At 21.2% G+C, this 21,433-nt stretch overlaps 1 protein-coding gene across 1 annotated transcript; it reads right to left on the bottom strand.

Moving 5' to 3' along the window:
- Positions 1–565: 565 nt before the first annotated feature.
- On the bottom strand, positions 566–21,185 carry LOC128962645 (G-protein coupled receptor dmsr-1-like). The gene is made up of 5 exons (XM_054309040.1): positions 20,969–21,185; positions 19,588–19,634; positions 16,844–17,042; positions 13,764–13,914; positions 566–1,587 (listed from the first exon to the last, which is right to left on the bottom strand). The coding sequence occupies exons 1-5, from the start codon at positions 21,163–21,165 to the stop codon at positions 772–774; spliced, it is 1,410 nt and encodes a 469-aa protein (XP_054165015.1). The 5' UTR covers positions 21,166–21,185; the 3' UTR covers positions 566–771.
- Between the last annotated feature and the right edge of the window lie 248 nt (positions 21,186–21,433).

The following is a 21,433-nucleotide window of genomic DNA, read 5'->3' as shown; positions in this document are numbered from 1 at the left end:
CAGTTAATAAATTATTATTATTTCTAAAATAATTAATTTTTTTTTTGAATCAAAATACTAATATACAGATACTAATCAATAATAAACGTTTAGCAACTACTAGTCTAAACACCCCCACAACCCCCCCCCCAATCCAACCCCACACATAACAATTAGATTTTTTTTAAAAAAATAATAATAGTTTACATCAAAATTTACATTGATGATTTTTACTACACACACACACACAAATTACAGTATAATAATATACATTACTCTATTACAGGTATTTATTAATAATAATAATAATAACAATAATGTGTGTGTGTAATGTTATATGTCCTGGGTAAGGGTATTGAGGGGTGGGGGTGTGATTAAAAACAATTTGTACACACATAAGCCTGGTACTCTTATTATATATATATATATATATATATATTTATTATATACAATTATATAGTATTTATGATTGCTAAAAGGGTTGGGGATGGGGGGGGGGTCATCAAAATAGTATGTATTAAAAATTGATACACTACTATATTTTAATAGGTGTTTTTTGGGGGGGGGGGATACCCAGGAGTGCCCGTCTCTCTCTCTCTCTCTCTCAGAAACCACTGAGAAGGAGGCCTTACAATGGATTCGTTGGGTGGGTGTGTGTGTATGTATGTATGTTAGATACAGTGTCTACACACACACACAGACACAACTCCCGCATCAACCCATTCCAAACACACACCAAACCACCCCTCCCACAGCCCCTGTCCCTTGAGCTCGGGTCGGGGATGTCGTCCTTCAAACACATGTAGTATTACAGGTATACGGGTCGACACTATCGCGCCGTTGTTGTTGCTTGTGTTGGTGTCGGTGCTGCTGCTGCTGATGTTTCGCTTGATGACAAGCACCGGTAGCTGCTGTTGTACTAATGTTGTTATTGGTGACGGCGCCGGCGATCATTGTCGACTGATTGTTGGCATTATAGGCACCGCCGCCGCCGCCGGCCATTGTCTGGTCATTTGTGGTCATAGTGGTCGTCGTCGACGTACAAAACAATTTGGCAAACGTTACCCGAAACTGGCGGCTCATTGTACAGTACAGTATAAAATTGATGGCACTGTTAATCAGGGCTAACAGATCCATTAGTTCGCCTACTTTATGATAGACAGCGTACTGAAACTTGTCGCCCAGTATGCCGGCCAACAGGGCTACCAGTCCCGATGGGAATTCGGTTATCAAAAACATCAGCAGTATGGCCAGCAGCATACGAGTGGTACGATCGCAATGTTGGCTATTGCTGACTACCAGTGCCGGATGTACGACATTGTTACTACCGCCGGTGGTGTTGGTGGTGGTGGTACCGGTAGATACACTGTTATAGTTGATACCGACACCACCTCCTATACCCTGATGATTGTGATGATGATGATGTTTGAGACGCTGTTTGCGTTGATTGGCCCTATAGAGTACCCGTACCAATGCCAGGGACAGGTAGGTCAGGGCTATACACGGTATCAGTTTTGTAATTACCGAATACATCCAAAAGTTTATCTTGACTAGCGAACTGTCCTCGGTTGGCCAGTTTACCGATTTGGCCAGTTCGCTTAGACCAACCTATTTAAGTATAATATAATAATAATAAAAAATTATTATTATTAATAATTAATTTAGTAAATTGATAATAAATAAAAATAAATATAAATATATAATCAAATTAACAAAATTAATTTTATGTTTAATTTTATGTTTAATTTTATGTTTAATTTTATGTTTAATTTTATGTTTAATTTTATGTTTAATTTTATGTTTAATTTTATGTTTAATTTTATGTTTAATTTTATGTTTAATTTTATTCATCAATGTTTAAACATTGATTTAATTGATTTATATAATTATTATCATTTAAAATGATAAATTATATGTTTATATATTAAAACACTAAATTAATAATTTTAATTTATCTAAATATAAGATACTATATATGATACCTGTATATACAGTATATTATAAATATTTAATAAGTATATTATAAATATATTTAGAAAATTATAAATAAATAAAGTTTAAGTAAAAGTTAGTAAAAAATATTTATATTATAAATTATAATATTATATACAGTATCTTAATTATATATATGATATTATAAGTTATTTAATTTATAATAAATTATTTTTTAATAATAAAATTATTCTAGTTACATTGATTGACCAAATTGACCATGTTTATATTTAATAATGTCAATATATTTAATTAATACACTTTTGTTTAAAACTTATTAAAATTATTTATAGATATACAGTATATTATATATAACTTATATATCAATACAATACTAATAATCATTTTTATTTCATTCATATGTTTTATAAATAATAAACTTTTTTAATATATAAAAACAAGTTTTGATTCAACTTTTTTTTTTGTTTAGCAAACTGTCATTTTATTTATTTATTTTTTATTAAAATAATATTTTAAATAAATAACGTATTTTTTTAACTAAAATTTGTGTTTATCTATGTATATGTTGAAAATTTTAACTTAAACTAAATTATAATTAAATAATGAATTTATTTATAATATTTAATAATTATTGATATAAAATAAATTAATATTTATTGCAATTTAATTATAAATTAATATTTATTGCAATTTAATTATAAATTAATTAGTAAACAAAAAAATTGAAAATAAAATTTTCGATAAAAATGATCTTGGTTTGATTTTTTTATATAAATATTAATATCTATTCTAGAAAATTATTTTTTTTTAAAATTTTAATCAAATAAATTGAAATTTAATAAATTTATTAATTATAATTAATAGTAATAAACAATAAGTTATTAACAATTATTTTTTTTATAATAAAAATTTAAAACAGTTTATAAACTAATGTTAATGTTATCGCCTATAGATGGCATAGTATTTAAAAACTATTTGCTTATTATTGATATATAAATATTATAATTTTGTTTTAGTTTTTAAAAATAGCATAACTATTAATATTACAATATCTAATGTTTAATCAGCTATTAAATTAATATACAACCAATAAAATAAATATCCCCCATAAATAAATTAATTGACTATATTATTATAAGTTAAGTTTATATGTTTATATAATTAAAAAATAAAATACATTTATAAATATTTAATAAATATATAATAAAATAATATATATATATATACTGGTATATATTGTTATAATCTATAACATACACTAATGTTGATTATTTTTATTATAAATTTTCAAAGTTTATAAGTATATAAATTATATAAATTATATATATATATATATATATTATAAAATTTATATTATATATAAGTATCCGATATATAATTTATAATCAATCTAATATTATTATTATTTCTAGTTATATTGATTTGATAATTTAGATAATAATAAATAATAAAATTAAAAAAAATAATTATCGTTTAAACATAGTGTACAACATGTATGCTATGCTAATATTGTTGTAAATAATATATTATATTAGCTTATATATATATATATATAATATACCTGTAGTATTAATTTATATATAATATATACAATTTAAAAATGCATTTCATTAAGTTTATTTTGTTGCATAAATTATTAACAAATGTTTTAATATTTTAATATAATGTTTTAACAGAAAATTATTATTATTTCAAAAATACTAATAGTAGTAAAATCTTGTTTTTTATCTAAACTAAAATATTAAATTAAATTAATTTTCATATTTAATTTTTCTAGATTTAATCTAAATACTATACTATACTTATGAGATTAAATTTTTATTTTTTAAAATTTTTTTGTATACTAATTTATAAAAACTTAAATATTATTGCTATTTCTACTACTACTACTACTACTACTACTAAAATACCTAATATACTGTATATTTATTTTTGAAATTGAAATTTTGAAATTAAAATTTTAAATGCAATATAAGATATATATATATATATATATATATATATATAAATGATTTTATAATATTAGTATACATTTATCTACAAAACAAAAATTATTATTACTATAGCAAATATACAGTATATATATACAATAAATAATACTTATAAATAATACATGTAATTGTAATCATGTTTTTTTTGTTAGTTGTAATCTAAACAAATAAAACTAAATAAAATATATAATAATTTTAAAACGAAAATATTAAAATTTAGTTTTATTTTATCTAAAAGTTTTAAACTACTAATACTAATACTACTACTACTACAACAATAATAATAATAACAAAATAAATAGTTATATAGATTAAATTTGACCTTGCTAAAAATTTTATGATTATATAAATGTTGAATATTTAAAATAATAGTAAACAATATATGAAATAATACTAAAAAATTTTAATCAATTTGTTTGTTTATAAATTTAATAAAACAAAAAAATATATAAATATATATACATTATATATATGTGTTTTTATTTATTTATTAAACTTTTAAAAATTTTTAAATAATCAAATTGATGAAATTTTTTTAGTTTTCTTTTATTTATTTTGCTATTATTTTAAATATATTCAACATTTTAAAATAAATTGATTAAAACTGTATGTGATTTAAATATTTAAAACATTACATAGTATCAAATAATTTTTTTTGAAAATAATATTTTTTTTTATAGACTAAAAAGTAATTTTATAATTTTAATTTTTAAATCAATATTTTCTAGTTTATTTAGTTTTTAAATAAATTAAGTAGTAGTAATAATATAAAATAATAGTTATCTAGAGTTGAAAATTGTTTTTTATTTTAAATAAACCAAACCGTAATTTAATACTTATTTGTACTTGTTTATAATTATTTAAATCTAAAATAATTAAAATTTTAAATTATAAATTAAATTACTAATTTAAATATAAAACTGTTTTTTTAAATACAGTACACATATATCGCGGGGTATATTGTAATCTTAGTCTACTATTAATTGTATTGAAAATTGCAAATAAAATGAAAACTAGTATTTAGAGAGAGAGAGAGAGAGAGAGAGAGAGAGATAAATAAATAGATAGATAAATAGATAGATAGATAAATAGATAGATAGATAGATAGATAGATAGAGAGAGAGAGAGAGAGAGAGAGAGAGATAAAGTGATAAAAAAAAAAATTGATACAATTTTCTGTTACATTAGATGTTAATAACATGTTTTAATGACAATACGCTTTTTCCTCTCTCTCTCTCTCTCTCTCTCTCTCTCTCTCTCTAAACATTATTATCTATTGATTGTTAAGACAACAAAAAGCAATACTAAAAGATAAGTTAGTTTTTTGTTTTTTTTTTGTTGATAGTATTAGTCCAATAGTGTCACTTAAATGAAGTTAATTTACTGGGATTTTTAATTGACATTGACATTGGCTTTTAATAAAAGTTTGTATATATATATATAATACTGTTATATATATATATATATATATATATATTAAAGTAGTGTAAAGTTAATCAAACAAACAAACAAACAAAAAATACAATAATACTATAATAGCAACAAAATAACTACTAATCAATACATCAACAACAATAAGAAACTAAACTAAAAACACAAAAAAAAATATTTCAATCAATATATCTTTAAACACCATTAAGTCATACAAACTATATATATATTGTATTTATTTCCACAAAAAAAACAAATAGTTAATAATAATAATAATATGGGTAATAATTAAAACAAAAAATTTAATACATTAATAGGTTATCCCTAGTGATGGTTACTGATGCTGATGATGATAATAACTAGAGATGGGCAAATAGAAAGTTTCTAACAAATTTCCCTGAGAAAGTTTCTAGAAACTTTCTCAGGAATAAATTTCTATAGAAATTTAACTATTATTATACAATGGGATCCCCATATCTATAGATATTGTTAATCAATGAGACATAATAATATACATATATTAAACTATATAGTACATAATTATACAAAATGGGATAACAATATATAAAATAAATATAATTATTTAATAATAATCAGTTTTGTAAAATTTATTCATCATTTTATTATATCATAGTTTAATATAATTAAATAAATAAATTTTTTACTTTAATTAATAATTAAAATACTGATACTTATAATTAATTATTACTTGTAAAAACAATGTACAGTAAAAGCAAGTTAACAAATATTGAGAAAACAAAATTAACATGGGGATCCCATAGATAGAAATTTCTTTTAGAAACTTTCTAGAAATTTCCCTATTATTTTATAAATTTCTCTTTTTTCTGCCAACACTAATAATAACACACACACATACACACACATACACACACACACACACACACACACACACACATACATACATAGACACAAACAAACACATAGACACACATATAATAATTATTAGAAAAAAAAGTTAAGTTTAGTAGTGTTTAATCACTATTTTTTTCTCACATCTAATAACATACTATCCACGAAAAAAAATCAAATGACAAATAACAGAGTCTATAGACAGTACTATAGACTGGTATATAATTAATGTCGACACGAGTTAAGCCTAATAGGATGCCAATGCCATTAATCATACCAAGTGTGTGTGTATGAGTATATGCAGGGCACCCACCTATCAATAACCATGATCACATACATACATACATATTGAATAAATATATATATATAATATAATAAATATATTCATACTTTATTATCAATGTTAATCATGTTTGACATCAAACAAACAACAACAAAAAAAACTAATATTATTTTTATTATAATATATACACTGTATTTAGTGATATACTGTATGTACAGTATGTATGATATTATAAATAAAAAAAAAGTATTGAAAACTAGTTTATATGTGTAATATATCATAGATTATAGATTTTTTTTGTTGTTGTCTTATTATATGATTATAAATATATATATAATAATAATAATAAGTGTCACCCAAACAATGTGATTAATAGGTTTTAATTTAATAATAATAATAATAATAATTTTTTTTGTTGATAAATATTTTTTTATTTAGTGTGTGTGTGTATCCTATGATTAATAGACACATATAGATGATGTGTTTAGATAAATACAACAACAAAAATCAATGTTTTAATAAAAACACAAAAAGATAGTAATAATAATTATATCACTTTATAAACCAATTTCATATATATATATATATATATATATATACTGTATAATAAAATTTTGTAACCAAAAATAATGAAAATAATAATAATAATTTTCACTGACTAAACTATTTTCTTAATAGTTATTATTTTTAATAATAAAAAAAATTTATTTTCAATTTAAATAATTTTTTTTACAAACAGGAAATGAGTAGCAAAATTTTTTTTATATTTATATATAAATTAAATTTTAATTTTACTAAAAATATATTAAAATCCTCAAAAAATATTATATATATATATATATATTGATATATGTTTATGTAAGTAAAAAAATAAAAAAAATAAATTTATGTTGTTTTTTATATAGTTATTGAATGGATTTAATATACATTTATAATAAACTATTCAAAATAATATAGATATTATATACTGGATATAAATATATATATATATATATATTATATATATATATTCAACATAAAACTAAAATTATGGAATATATTTTAGATTTTATATATATATATATATAAAATTTAAATATAAAATCTCTATATATTTTTTTACTATAAAATAAATAACAAACAAAAAAAAATAAATAAAATAAATAGTTTTTACTTGAAAAATATAAATCAACATTTTTTCAACAACAAAAACAACAACAAAATTATCCATTATATCAATGTAACAAAATTATATATATATATATATCAATGATATAACATATATATTTATATAAATCTAAACATTATAAGGAAATATATATATTGATATTTATTATTGACATTATTATAAATATATAGATATAGGACTTGTATTACTTTTTTTTTTTGTTGATGCCTTTAGTTATACAAAATATTGCATATTATTCACACAAAAAAAATACTTTAAAAAATATTATGGATTTAAGTGTTAAACAAAAATTATTATTAAAATGTATTGACTATTTTTTAAAGTAAAAAAAAATAAATTTTTACTTAATGTAAAATATTTAGAAAAATAAATAAAAATAATATTATGCATAATATGCAAAATTTCTCATTAATTTTGTTTATATTGATATTTATTATTATTATTATTATTACTATATTAATTTTATTTGTTTAGCTAATTAATTTTTATAAATATCATTATTATTATTATTTCCGTCAATAGTAAGCATTTATTTTTTTAGTTTTTATTATACAAATACGATAAAAAATTATCTAATAAATATTTAAAGTTATTTTTTGTTGTTGTTAAATATTAATTAATATTTTATACTTTAGTACAATTTTATTATATTAAATTTAAAAAATAATAATAATGACTAAATTTAAAAAAATAAATATAAATATTGAGTATATTATGCTATATATATAAACTAATATATATTTCTAACTAATTGTTTGTTTATGTAAATTAAATTAAAAATTAAATTTATAAAAAACATTAGAAAACAAACAAAAAACAATTTTCTAAATACTTTCTCAATTGATTTTGTAGTTATTAAATGTTGTTTTTTTTTGTAAAAATAATTAATACATTATTGAAATAAAATAAATAACTATTAAATAAAGTAAGTTATGTAATAATATTAATAATAATAAATAGTAGTTTTTTTATGTTGTAATAACTGTCTATCAAATATTGATATATTCATAATTAGATAAACGATTTTTAAAATATATTTTATATATAAACACGTTTTGATAATAAAAAGTTATATTTATATATATATATATATACTGTATATATATATTTTTGTTAGTAAAAAAACCCATAAAAAAATTTAATCCAATTTTCAAACAATTTTTTATTTAATTTTTTTTACTGATATAAAAAAACCAATAATTTTTTTATACTAAAATTATTTTTTTTTGACAATGATATTATCGATATAATATACTATCTCTAAATATACACTAGATATTAATAATAATAATAATAATTGATGACATTTATTTTTTATATATAGTACATTATGATTAAAAAAAAATTGTTAACAAAAATTATTATATAAAATATTTTTATTTGTGAACAGAAAAACATAATTAATTAAATTATTTATTTATTAAACATCAAAATGATAACAAAATATAACAAAAAATTGTATTAATGTTGATATAAAAAAAAATATTTCAAATCATGTATTTTTTCTAAGTTTAGTTTAAATGCATTAAAATTTTGATAAAATGTTATTATATTAAACTTTTTTTTGTTATTATAACTAAATATGTAAATTTGATTTTCTAAAAAAAAATCGCCCACAAAATCTATAAATTGAAATTTCATATATTTTATTTTTTTATTACAAATAAAATATGTATCAAAACATATACATACAATATATGAAAACATATTTATAATGAAAAAAAAATATTTGTCATATTAGAAAAACATCACAAATTTTTTGAATTTTTTTTTTATATATAGTTTATTTTGAAAATTATTTTGATAGGTTTCTCTCTCTCTCTCTTTCTCTCTCTCTCTCTCTCTCTCTCTCTCTCTCTCTCTCTCTATATATATATATATATATATATATATATATATATGTTTGTTATTGTATAGTTTTGTAACAAAAATAAATAAAAAAACAAATCTAGTTTTATATCAAAACATGTATATAAAAACATGTATATAAAAACCATGTTAAACAAATTTACCTATTTTGGATGTATGTATGTTTTTTTTAATCATCAAACTAGTAGCTAAATAAATAATATATATATATATAGATGTATTAATGTAAAGTTTTTAAAATCTATGTTGTTATTGAGTAATAATATTTTTTTTATTTTAATATTTACAGTATATAATAAAATAGTATTTTTAAGAATATTCTATATATAATATATATCTAGAATATAGTATATATATACTGTATATATATAGTTAACAACAATATTAATAATAAGAAATGTTAACTATTCAATATTGATTGACTTAAATGTAATACAAGTTGACATTTATATAAATATATTATATAATAAATAATCGATAAAAACAAATGTATATTAATACTGTATATATATATATATATTGATATATTAATAAATTTAGTATAACTAATAATATTTAAATATTAATACATTATAAAATATTATTATTTGATTAAAATTTTTTCTATATAAATTATTTTCATTAAACATATGCAACATTTGAAACCTAATAAATATTTTAACTTAATTTTTCTATTCAATATACAATATATACTATATATACTGTATATACTAATGAAGTCAATAGTTGTAAACCAGTTAAAGTTTGTTGAAAATAAATCAAATAAACACATACTTACAAACACACACTAATAAACACACACAAACAAACATACACACACACACACACACACACTCACAAACACACACACAAACACTCACACATACACATACACATACACATATACATACACACTCACAAACACACACACACACACACACATACACACATACACACATACACACATACACACATACACACATACACACATACACACATACACACATACACACATACACACATACACACATACACACATACACACATACACACATACACACATACACACATACACACATACACACATACACACACTCACAAACACACACACAAACACTCACACATACAAATACACATACACATACACATACACATACACATACACATATACATACACACTCACAAACACACACACACACACACACACACACACATACACACATACACACATACACACATACACACATACACACATACACACATACACACATACACACATACACACATACACACATACACACATACACACATACACACATACACACATACACACATACACACATACACACATACACACATACACACATACACACATACACACATACACACACTCACAAACACACACACAAACACTCACACATACAAATACACATACACATACACATACACATACACATACACATACACATACACATACACATACACATATACATACACACTCACAAACACACACACACACACACACACACACACATACACACATACACACATACACACATACACACATACACACATACACACATACACACATACACACACTCACAAACACACACACAAACACTCACACATACAAATACACATACACATACACATACACATACACATATACATACACACTCACAAACACACACACACACACACACACACACACACACACATACACACATACACACATACACACATACACACATACACACATACACACATACACACATACACACACACATACATACATACACACTCACAAACAAACACACAAACTAATAAACATATAAAGTTTACAAATTAATTGATTGATCAAGGTTAGTTAGGGTGTGTTATTGGCCTAATCCCTATTGGCTAAATGTTTCTACTATTAAATTTATGACTTAATTTATCATCATGGAGACTTAACACTTTTTATTTACATTATTATTGTTGTTGTTGTATTGGTAATTTAATAGTATAATCAAAAACGCACCCACCCACCCCACCCCCAAAAAAAAAATAAAAAAATCTACTTAATTTATAATTTAGTTAGTATATATATAAAAAAAATTTTAAAAAAAGGTAGTATTGCTAAACTTGATATACAATATATATATATATAAATATATATTGATATAAATAATTATTGATAATCTGAATAATTATAATAAATATGTTATTTCTTTAAAAAAAAATAAATAAATATTATTTAGATAATGTCAAAAAATTTTTTTTAAATATATTAATTGTTTATAATAATTCTTTTTAAAAAAAATAACATTTATAATAATAATAATATTTTTTGTTTTCATAACAAAAAATAATGGTATAGTTTTCGTATACACAAAAAAATAAAAATAAATAAATAAATGTTTGGGTATCAATTCAATAGTATATATTGAATCAATTGAATATACTGTATATATATATATATATATACAGTACTATCTCTATACTAATAATAAAAGCTCTCTCTCTCTCTCTCTCTCTCTCTCTCTCTCTCTCTCTCTCTCTCTCTCTCTCTCTTAGAGAGCATAACTAAGTGAGAGATAAAACTTTATGAGTTAACCCAAAACTACTACAACAACAACAACAACAAAATAAAAGTAATAATATATAAAAAAAAACTAAACAAAAATAAAATAAAAAATATTAACAAAAAACTTATTTATTTGATCTGTAAATCACGTCTACTACTACTACAACTACTACTACTACTACTACTACTACTACTAATAGTCTAAACATTATACGGTATATACAGTATATATATACCTTATATAATACACTATAATACTGTATTACTGTATATAAATATATATATATAAAAGCAATACAAACAACAACAACAACATGTATAGCGCTTCTCCGGTTGTCTTAACTTTTTCCTCCTAACCGATAACTCTTTGATCTCTAGACTATCCCTCACTCACTCACTGGCTTACTTACTCACCCACCCAACCACTCACTTACTCACTCACCCAACCAACCACTCACTCACTAACATTAACAACAAAAAGTTTATACTTATACTTATAAATTGCAATTTATCTGATTTACTATACTTATTGATTTGAAGTTTATATATATATATATTTTTTTTTGTTTTGTTTATTGTATGTATATATGTATGTATGTGTGTGTGTGTGTTATATTCATCCCCTAAACCAAATACTACAAAAAGTAATGTACACATTATATTCAATTTATAATGTGATTTTACTGTTATACACAAAAATTTATCACTTTATTTTTTTATATATTTATTTGGATTATATAGACAAACATTTAACACACACACATACATACATACATACATACATACATACATACATACATACATACATACATACATACATACATACATACATACATACATACATACATACATACATACATACATACATACATACATACATACATACATACATACATACATACATACATACATACATACATACATACATACATACATACATACATACATACATACATACATACATACATACATACATATACACACACACACACATACACACACATACACACACATACACACTCATACACACACATACACACACATACACACACATACACACACATACACACACATACACACACATACACACACATACACACACATACACACACATACACACACATACATACACACAAATTATTAATAATATCAAAAAAATATTATTTTATTAAAATACATTAGAGAATAATAATAAGCTAAATAGCTTTTACTATTATACTGTATATACAGTATATATATATATAAAACTAAAATAAAATTTTTGTGTGTATTTGATATTATTTAATACATGTCACTTATAGATATTAAACATATAAATATATATATATATATATTACTATATATTATACTATATTTATTTATATCTGTATATAATATATAATAAATTTAATATAAGATATAGTGTGTGTGTGTGTGTGTGTGTGTGTGTTTATAATCATTTAATAACAAATATAAGTAAATAAGACAAATGTCTATTAACAACAACAACAACAATATATATATATTAATAAATAAAAAACAAATATTTAGTTTATATATATATATATATATATATAATCCTAAACTAAAAAAATATCAAATAGTCGTCTATAACTCACCAAAAAAAAAATAAATAAAAATATAATACTAATCCAATAAAAGATAGACAACAACAACAACAAAATTATGACTTACCTTATAAGTGATGGTATTATTGTATTGGTGTCTATTGATTGTAAATGTCAGATAGTTGGGTATACAAAATATCGGACAGGCAATGTAAATGAAAAATATGACACACTTGGCCCGAGACATATTACACCATTGTTTGCTATCAGTCGGAAAACTATATATATATATATATTTATAAAAAAAAAATTAATTAAATTAAATTATTTAAAAAAACATATTAAAGTTTTGTGTGTGTATGTGTGTGTGTGTGTGTGTGTGTAAAAAAATTTGTATAATAAGTTAATACAGTATCATAATTCTGTATATTATATACAGTATATACTGTATATATTACACACAAACATTCATATATATATATATATATATATATATATACATGTATATTAATATAAGTTTTAATATTTGAATTTTAAATATTTATTATGAAAAAAAACATTTATCTATAATATATATATTAATTTATATAGTATATATCAAGTGTATGTGTGTGTGTGTATATATGTGTGTGTGTATGTAACACAGTATATATATATACTACTGTATATATAACAACTCACAAGTTATATAATGATATACTATATAAACATATAAATCTAATTTATATAATAGTATTTATAATATATACTTAAGGAATATTCTTTAAAAAAAACCTTAAAATGTTTTTTATTTTGAATAAATATTTTCTGTTTTCTTATGTTGTTGTTATTGTTTGCCTATTTCATCAAAAATAAAAAATTTAAATATATATATATATATATACTGTATATCGTAAATCATATTGATTTCCAAGTAATTTACATTAAATACAGTAAACTTTTATATAATATTTGTATCATTTTTTAAACAAAATTTTATATTAGATTTGTATCGAAAATAAGAAAAATATTTTTTGACATTAATTTAATTATTATTTCCCTGTTATATATATATACGGTATATATATATATAATGTATACAAATAGTAAAACTACTGTACAATATATACACACACATAGTAAGTAAATAACTTTTAATAATATATATTGAATATACATGTTATGCAATATCACTGTCAAAGCAAACAAACAAATATTACATTAACAACAACAACAAAATCTATATATACTGCTGATTCAATTGTCGTTATATAACTTTATATACAAATAAAATCGACAATCAATAATAATAATAATAATACAAAAAAAAAACAAATAATAAATAAAATCTAAATAATCAAATCAGTTTAGGGCAAACTGTGTCAGCACACACACACACACACACACACACACACACACACACACACACACACATACATACATACACATACATACACATACATACACATACATACACATACATACACATACATACACATACATACACATACATACACATACATACACATACATACACATACATACACATACATACACATACATACACATACATACACATACATACACATACATACACATACATACACATACATACACATACATACACATACATACACATACATACACATACATACACATACATACACATACATACACATACATACACATACATACACATACATACACATACATACACATACATACACATACATACACATACATACACATACATACACATACATACACATACATACACATACATACACATACATACACATACATACACATACATACACATACATACACATACATACACATACATACACATACATACACATACATACACATACATACACATACATACACATACATACACATACATACACATACATACACATACATACACATACATACACATACATACACATACATACACATACACACATACATACACATACATACCCATACACATACATACCCATACACATACATACCCATACACATACATACAAACACATACATACACACATACATACACATACATACCCATACACATACATACAAACACATACATACACATAGATACACATACATACACATACACACACATACATACACATACACACACATACACACACATACACATACATAGACATACATACACACACACACATACACTGGTTAATGTTAACCCCATATAACTATTACTACTACTACTAGCTATCGGCTCCCATGTGGTCAACACAACTGTGTGGGCAAATAGTCAGTCAGTCGACCAATTGTTTGACACACACACACACACTACTGATACTTACAATTATTATTATTAGTATTATTATAAACAAATAAGGCTAAAACAATTACTTATAGATAACAACAATAAGGATAGTATTATCTTATTTTTCTTAGAAATTATTGTCACTTTAATGAGAGTCACGTTTTTTATCAATAAAAATGCATTACTTTATGTACTATTATTTTACTATATATTTATATTATTTATTATAAACATATATGTGTTTTTCTATGATAACCCATTTACAATTCAAGGAGATTTAGGGGGGGACAGTTAGGTTGCGATGGTGGTGGTGTTGGTTGACCATAGGTCAAGTACATAGACATACATATTTACACATATACACACATACATATTTACATGCACTCACACATACATACTTACATATACAGGTATATATACACACATACATATACAAACACATACACACACATACATACACACACATACATACACATACATACACATACATACACATACATACACATACATACACATACATACACATACATACACATACATACACATACATACACATACATACACATACATACACATACATACACATACACACATACATATTTACATGCACACACACTTACATATTTACACATACACACACATACATACACATACATACACATACATACACATACATACACATACATACACATACATACACATACATACACATACATACACATACATACACATACATACACATACATACACATACATACACATACATACACATACATACACATACACACATACATATTTACATGCACACACACTTACATATTTACATATACACACACATACATACTTACATATACAGGTACATATACACACGCATACACACACACACACACACATATATATATATAGTATATATTATATACAGTACATACCTGACAGATACATATCGCCAGACGGCCAGTATAACGGTCAGCCATATGGATATAGTATGCGATACTATCGACGAGTGGGCATGAATTAGGGTAAACACTGCCCAACCTTTTGAATATTTTTCGCTATCCGTTAGGCCATAGCTAATGAAGTTGTGTATTGAAAACGGCAAATATGTGGTCATCACAAGCATATCGGCAACTGTTTTGATGTTTTTTATTTTTTTTTTGTTAAAAAAGACAAAATATAAAAAATATTAAATTATTATCAAAAAAATAAATAAATATTAAAATATAAATAATTTCTTATTAATAATAATATAACATTTAATAGTATTATTATTATTAAAATTATTAATACCATATAATGCTTATATAATAAATAATATTAATAAAGTTTTGCTAAAAAATTTATGTATATATTTCATTGATTTTTAATTTTTAACAATTTTCGGAAATAATAATTTCCCATGATAATTAATTAATAATTATGAATTATAATATATCTATGAAGTGTATAATAAAAATTTTAATTTTATTATATTATATTAAACTATATATATATATATAAAATATTTTTATCAATTCCTATGGGAGAAAAAATGATAAAATTATGAACTAATATATTATATTTAGAAATAAAACTATAATAATAATAATAATAATAGTATTCATAAATATAAAGAAATTATTTTCATGCATAAAATCTCAAACAATAAAAAATAATTATAATTTTTTTTTAAATGATATATTGCACACAAAAATTAAATTTTCAATATATTGATATATAGTATTCATAAATAGTTTTATTATTATATTATATAGAAAATAATTTTTATAATTACCAATAAATATATATTATGTGAATGTATTGATAACATAGTATTAGCAATGTATGTGTGTTTGTAATAAATTGATATATTATATAATAAATTATTATATGAATACAAAAGCATATACTGTATATATATATATATATATAAATTTTTAATTTAAATTAATAATAATTTATTTTTGAATAACAGTGGAAACATATACAACACAAATTTTAGACACAAATATGTTTCAATCATCGCTAACTGTAATTATAATAATATAAAACAGATACACACATATATTAATTATACAATATATATATACAGTATATATCTATATATATATACTGTATATAAATTTGCCTACAATTGTATTTTGTATAAACAATTTGCGGGTCCTTTATATTATATATATATATATATATAATAAATTATATAAATATAACTGTATTTATTTATAGATATACACTGTACTATTCAGGCGTGTATTAATTATTTTTATTTTTTAAAATATTTTTTTTTGTTGAAGTGATAACTTAGAGATAGAGAGAGAGAGTGAGTGAATGAGAGAGAGAGAGAGAGAGAGAGAGAGAGAGAGAGAGAGAGAGAGAGAGAGAGAGAGATGAAATAATAATCACTTAAGTGATCACTCATTTTCATGCAATTTTCAAATTATCAGTATTACTATTACTATTATACTACTAGGATTGCCAAATAATTATTTAGAAAACAATAAAATTATATTGTAGTCTATAATCATACTAATTGTATTGTTATTTGTTTGTTTGATTGTTTGGAAAATTTACTAATATATATATATATATATATATATATATATATATATATATATATATATATATATATATATATATATATATATCAAATTACTTGTAATTATTTTTAGTTAACTTAAAAAACATTTTATATTAAATTTCATGAATTAAATTTTTTTTTGAAAATATATATTTAATTTAATTATGAAAAAATTGTCAAGTTAGATTTTTTTTAAATAAAAATTGTTTAAAATGTTTTTTTTTAAATAACGATTATTATTATTTTTAAGAAAATTGTTTTTAATTAATAATTTAATTGATTCGCACAAAAAAACATAAATCTTATAATTATTTGGTTTTAATATTTTTTTTAAGAGGACATCCAGCAATCCTAGAAATACATTAAATATATATATATATATATATATATAGAAATCTATATAGAAATTTATTTATAGAAATTTACAGAATTTTTCATTTTTCTAAAATTTTATTATTATTATTATTATTATTGAATGTTTTATTAACATTTAACATTTAGAGTATATATATACAGTATATATATATATACCACACACACACACAAATATCTGATGATATTATAAACTACTGTAAAAATAATAAAGTATTTAATATATATATATATATATAAATATTGTATTTAATATATTTCATATGTCATAGGATTTTTCCGATGGGTAAAAGTATTTATATTTATAAATTTGAGGAAAAAAATAAAATAATAATTTATAAGCATTTTTTTGTGTGCTATAGTTGAGAAAAATTTCAAGTTATAATTATAACCAATAATTACTATATATATATATATGTATATATATATATATACAAACACACACACACAAACATATATATATATATATATATATATATATATATATATATATATATATATATATATATATATATATATATATATACAGTATATATGTATATGAATTAAATATACATTTTATAAATAAGAAATAGGATATGTTGTGTTGGATGTGTATGTTTGGTGAGGAACTGTATGTGTTTACAAATTACAACACACATATAGTACTTTATAAATATAATATATATATATATATAATGGTCACCTCCCGGTGCCCATTTAATTTAATTAATATAGTAGTAGTAAAGTATATATATCTATGATTACCTGCCAGTCCCGTGAGTATGGCGTTTGTCGGCGAAATCATTTCCTTTCTAATTATGTTTTATTAGATAAAAATTTGTAAAAAAAAATAAATTAAATTAATGTTATATTAGTATTAAATATAATCATCATTATCATTATCATTTAGAAAATAAATACATACTAGAAATATATATATATATATATATAAATTATATAATTCAAACTAATATAACCTAATCTATCCTATTGTATGTATATATATATATACTAATATAAATATTTCATATATACTTTAGATATTTATTATATATAAAAATTATGCAAAAATTACATTTTTAATTAGTTAAAAGCACTTAAAAATAGGGAAAATTACTTACTATTACTAGCATATTATAATTAACTTAATTTTGGATTTTTTAAAAAAATTTTTGTATATATATATATATATATATATATAATTTTTTAAATAAATTTGATTAGCATCTCTAGCTTAAAGTTTTTTTTATAATTATTTTTTTATCTAAATTTTAAAATTTTGTTATATTAATATAATTTTTTTTTGAAAAAATTAACATTATAACATACTGTATATTATTGTAATAATAATAATAATAATAATAATAATAATAATAATAATAATAATAAACTATTTCTACTGCAGTTTATATAATTTAATTTCATTTTATATTAGACATATCAAAAAAAAAATATTTACTAAATTAATTATTAAACCCATTTTTTTACTGTATTTATTTATTTTTATATATTAAATGTTTTATTATTATTATTAGGATTTCTATCATACCTATTACCTATAATTAATTTTATACTGTACTTAAATAAAATAAAAATCAATGTTAGTAATAATAATAATACTGTAATAATAATAAAATTTAGCAACAATTTAGCAAAATAAAAAGCAACATAACTGTCATTAAAAAAAATATTAGTTTCATTATTATTATTAATAATTAATAATTTAGTTATTAGTTTTGATAAAATATTTATTATATAATATTATATATATATATATATATATATATACTGTATCATTATTATTGAATTACATTGGTTTATAATTTAGATAATTTATAATTTATAACAACTATAGATATCTATATATAGTATATATATATACTATCAATATAATATAACCAACAACAACAAAAAAACATTGTATAAACAATTGAATGTATGTTTGCATTAAATAATTAAATTTCTAATTAATTTATTAATAAATAAATATCTTATATGTTATACAGTGTATATATAAATATATATATATTAATAAAAAAATAGCTAAAATAAATAAACATTATTTTTTTGTTTAAAAATAATATTTTATATACAGTATATATATATATATATAGCAATACTAAACTTATTGGTCGACACTAAATACCTGGTCAGCACCGTTATGTTCAATATGTTGGCTATTATGCCAAACAGGCAAACAATTACACTAATCCAGCCGTGAATCGGTAGATAAATTTCACGAAACTCGTCCAAACAATTAGATAGCCAATCGTATGGCCAGTAATCATTGTGGCCAATGGTGTCGGCAATACCGCCGCCATCGGCGACGACACCGATAGACATACCGGTACTGTCTATTAGGCCATAGTTGATGGTAGTGGTAGTGGTAATGGTAACGGTAGTTGTTGTTGTGGTATTCATTAGTAAACTATTGTTAATAATAGTATTACTTAAGTAGGAAACAGTCATTTATTATTAGTTTATTATTATTATTAGAAAATAGTAGTTATTTTTTGTTGTTTGAAGGTATAGTATATTATTTTTTTGTGGATAATATTTTTAGATAAAGTTTTTAGTTATTGTTGTTGTTGTTGTTGTTGCTTATATCACT

The sequence above is a fragment of the Oppia nitens genome, unplaced genomic scaffold, assembly GCF_028296485.1.
Source record: "Oppia nitens isolate AA-2021 unplaced genomic scaffold, nextdenovo-longstitch-racon4-pilon3 scaffold6_pilon_pilon_pilon, whole genome shotgun sequence".
Classification (NCBI taxonomy): Eukaryota; Metazoa; Arthropoda; class Arachnida; order Sarcoptiformes; family Oppiidae; genus Oppia; species Oppia nitens.
Note: the sequence above shows the minus strand (reverse complement) of the source record. Positions and strands in the feature narration are given on the sequence as shown.

Bases quoted from the DNA above. Each gene is read 5' to 3' on its own strand.
- LOC128962645 (XM_054309040.1), bottom strand. From the start codon at position 21,165: ATGTCTATCGGTGTCGTCGCCGATGGCGGCGGTATTGCCGACACCATT. The intron at 17,043-19,587 runs GTAATCATAGAT...ACATCAAAACAG, and splicing joins CATACTCACGGGACTGGCAG to TTGCCGATATGCTTGTGATG. The intron at 13,915-16,843 runs GTATGTACTGTA...ATATATATATAG, and splicing joins TGGCGATATGTATCTGTCAG to TTTTCCGACTGATAGCAAAC.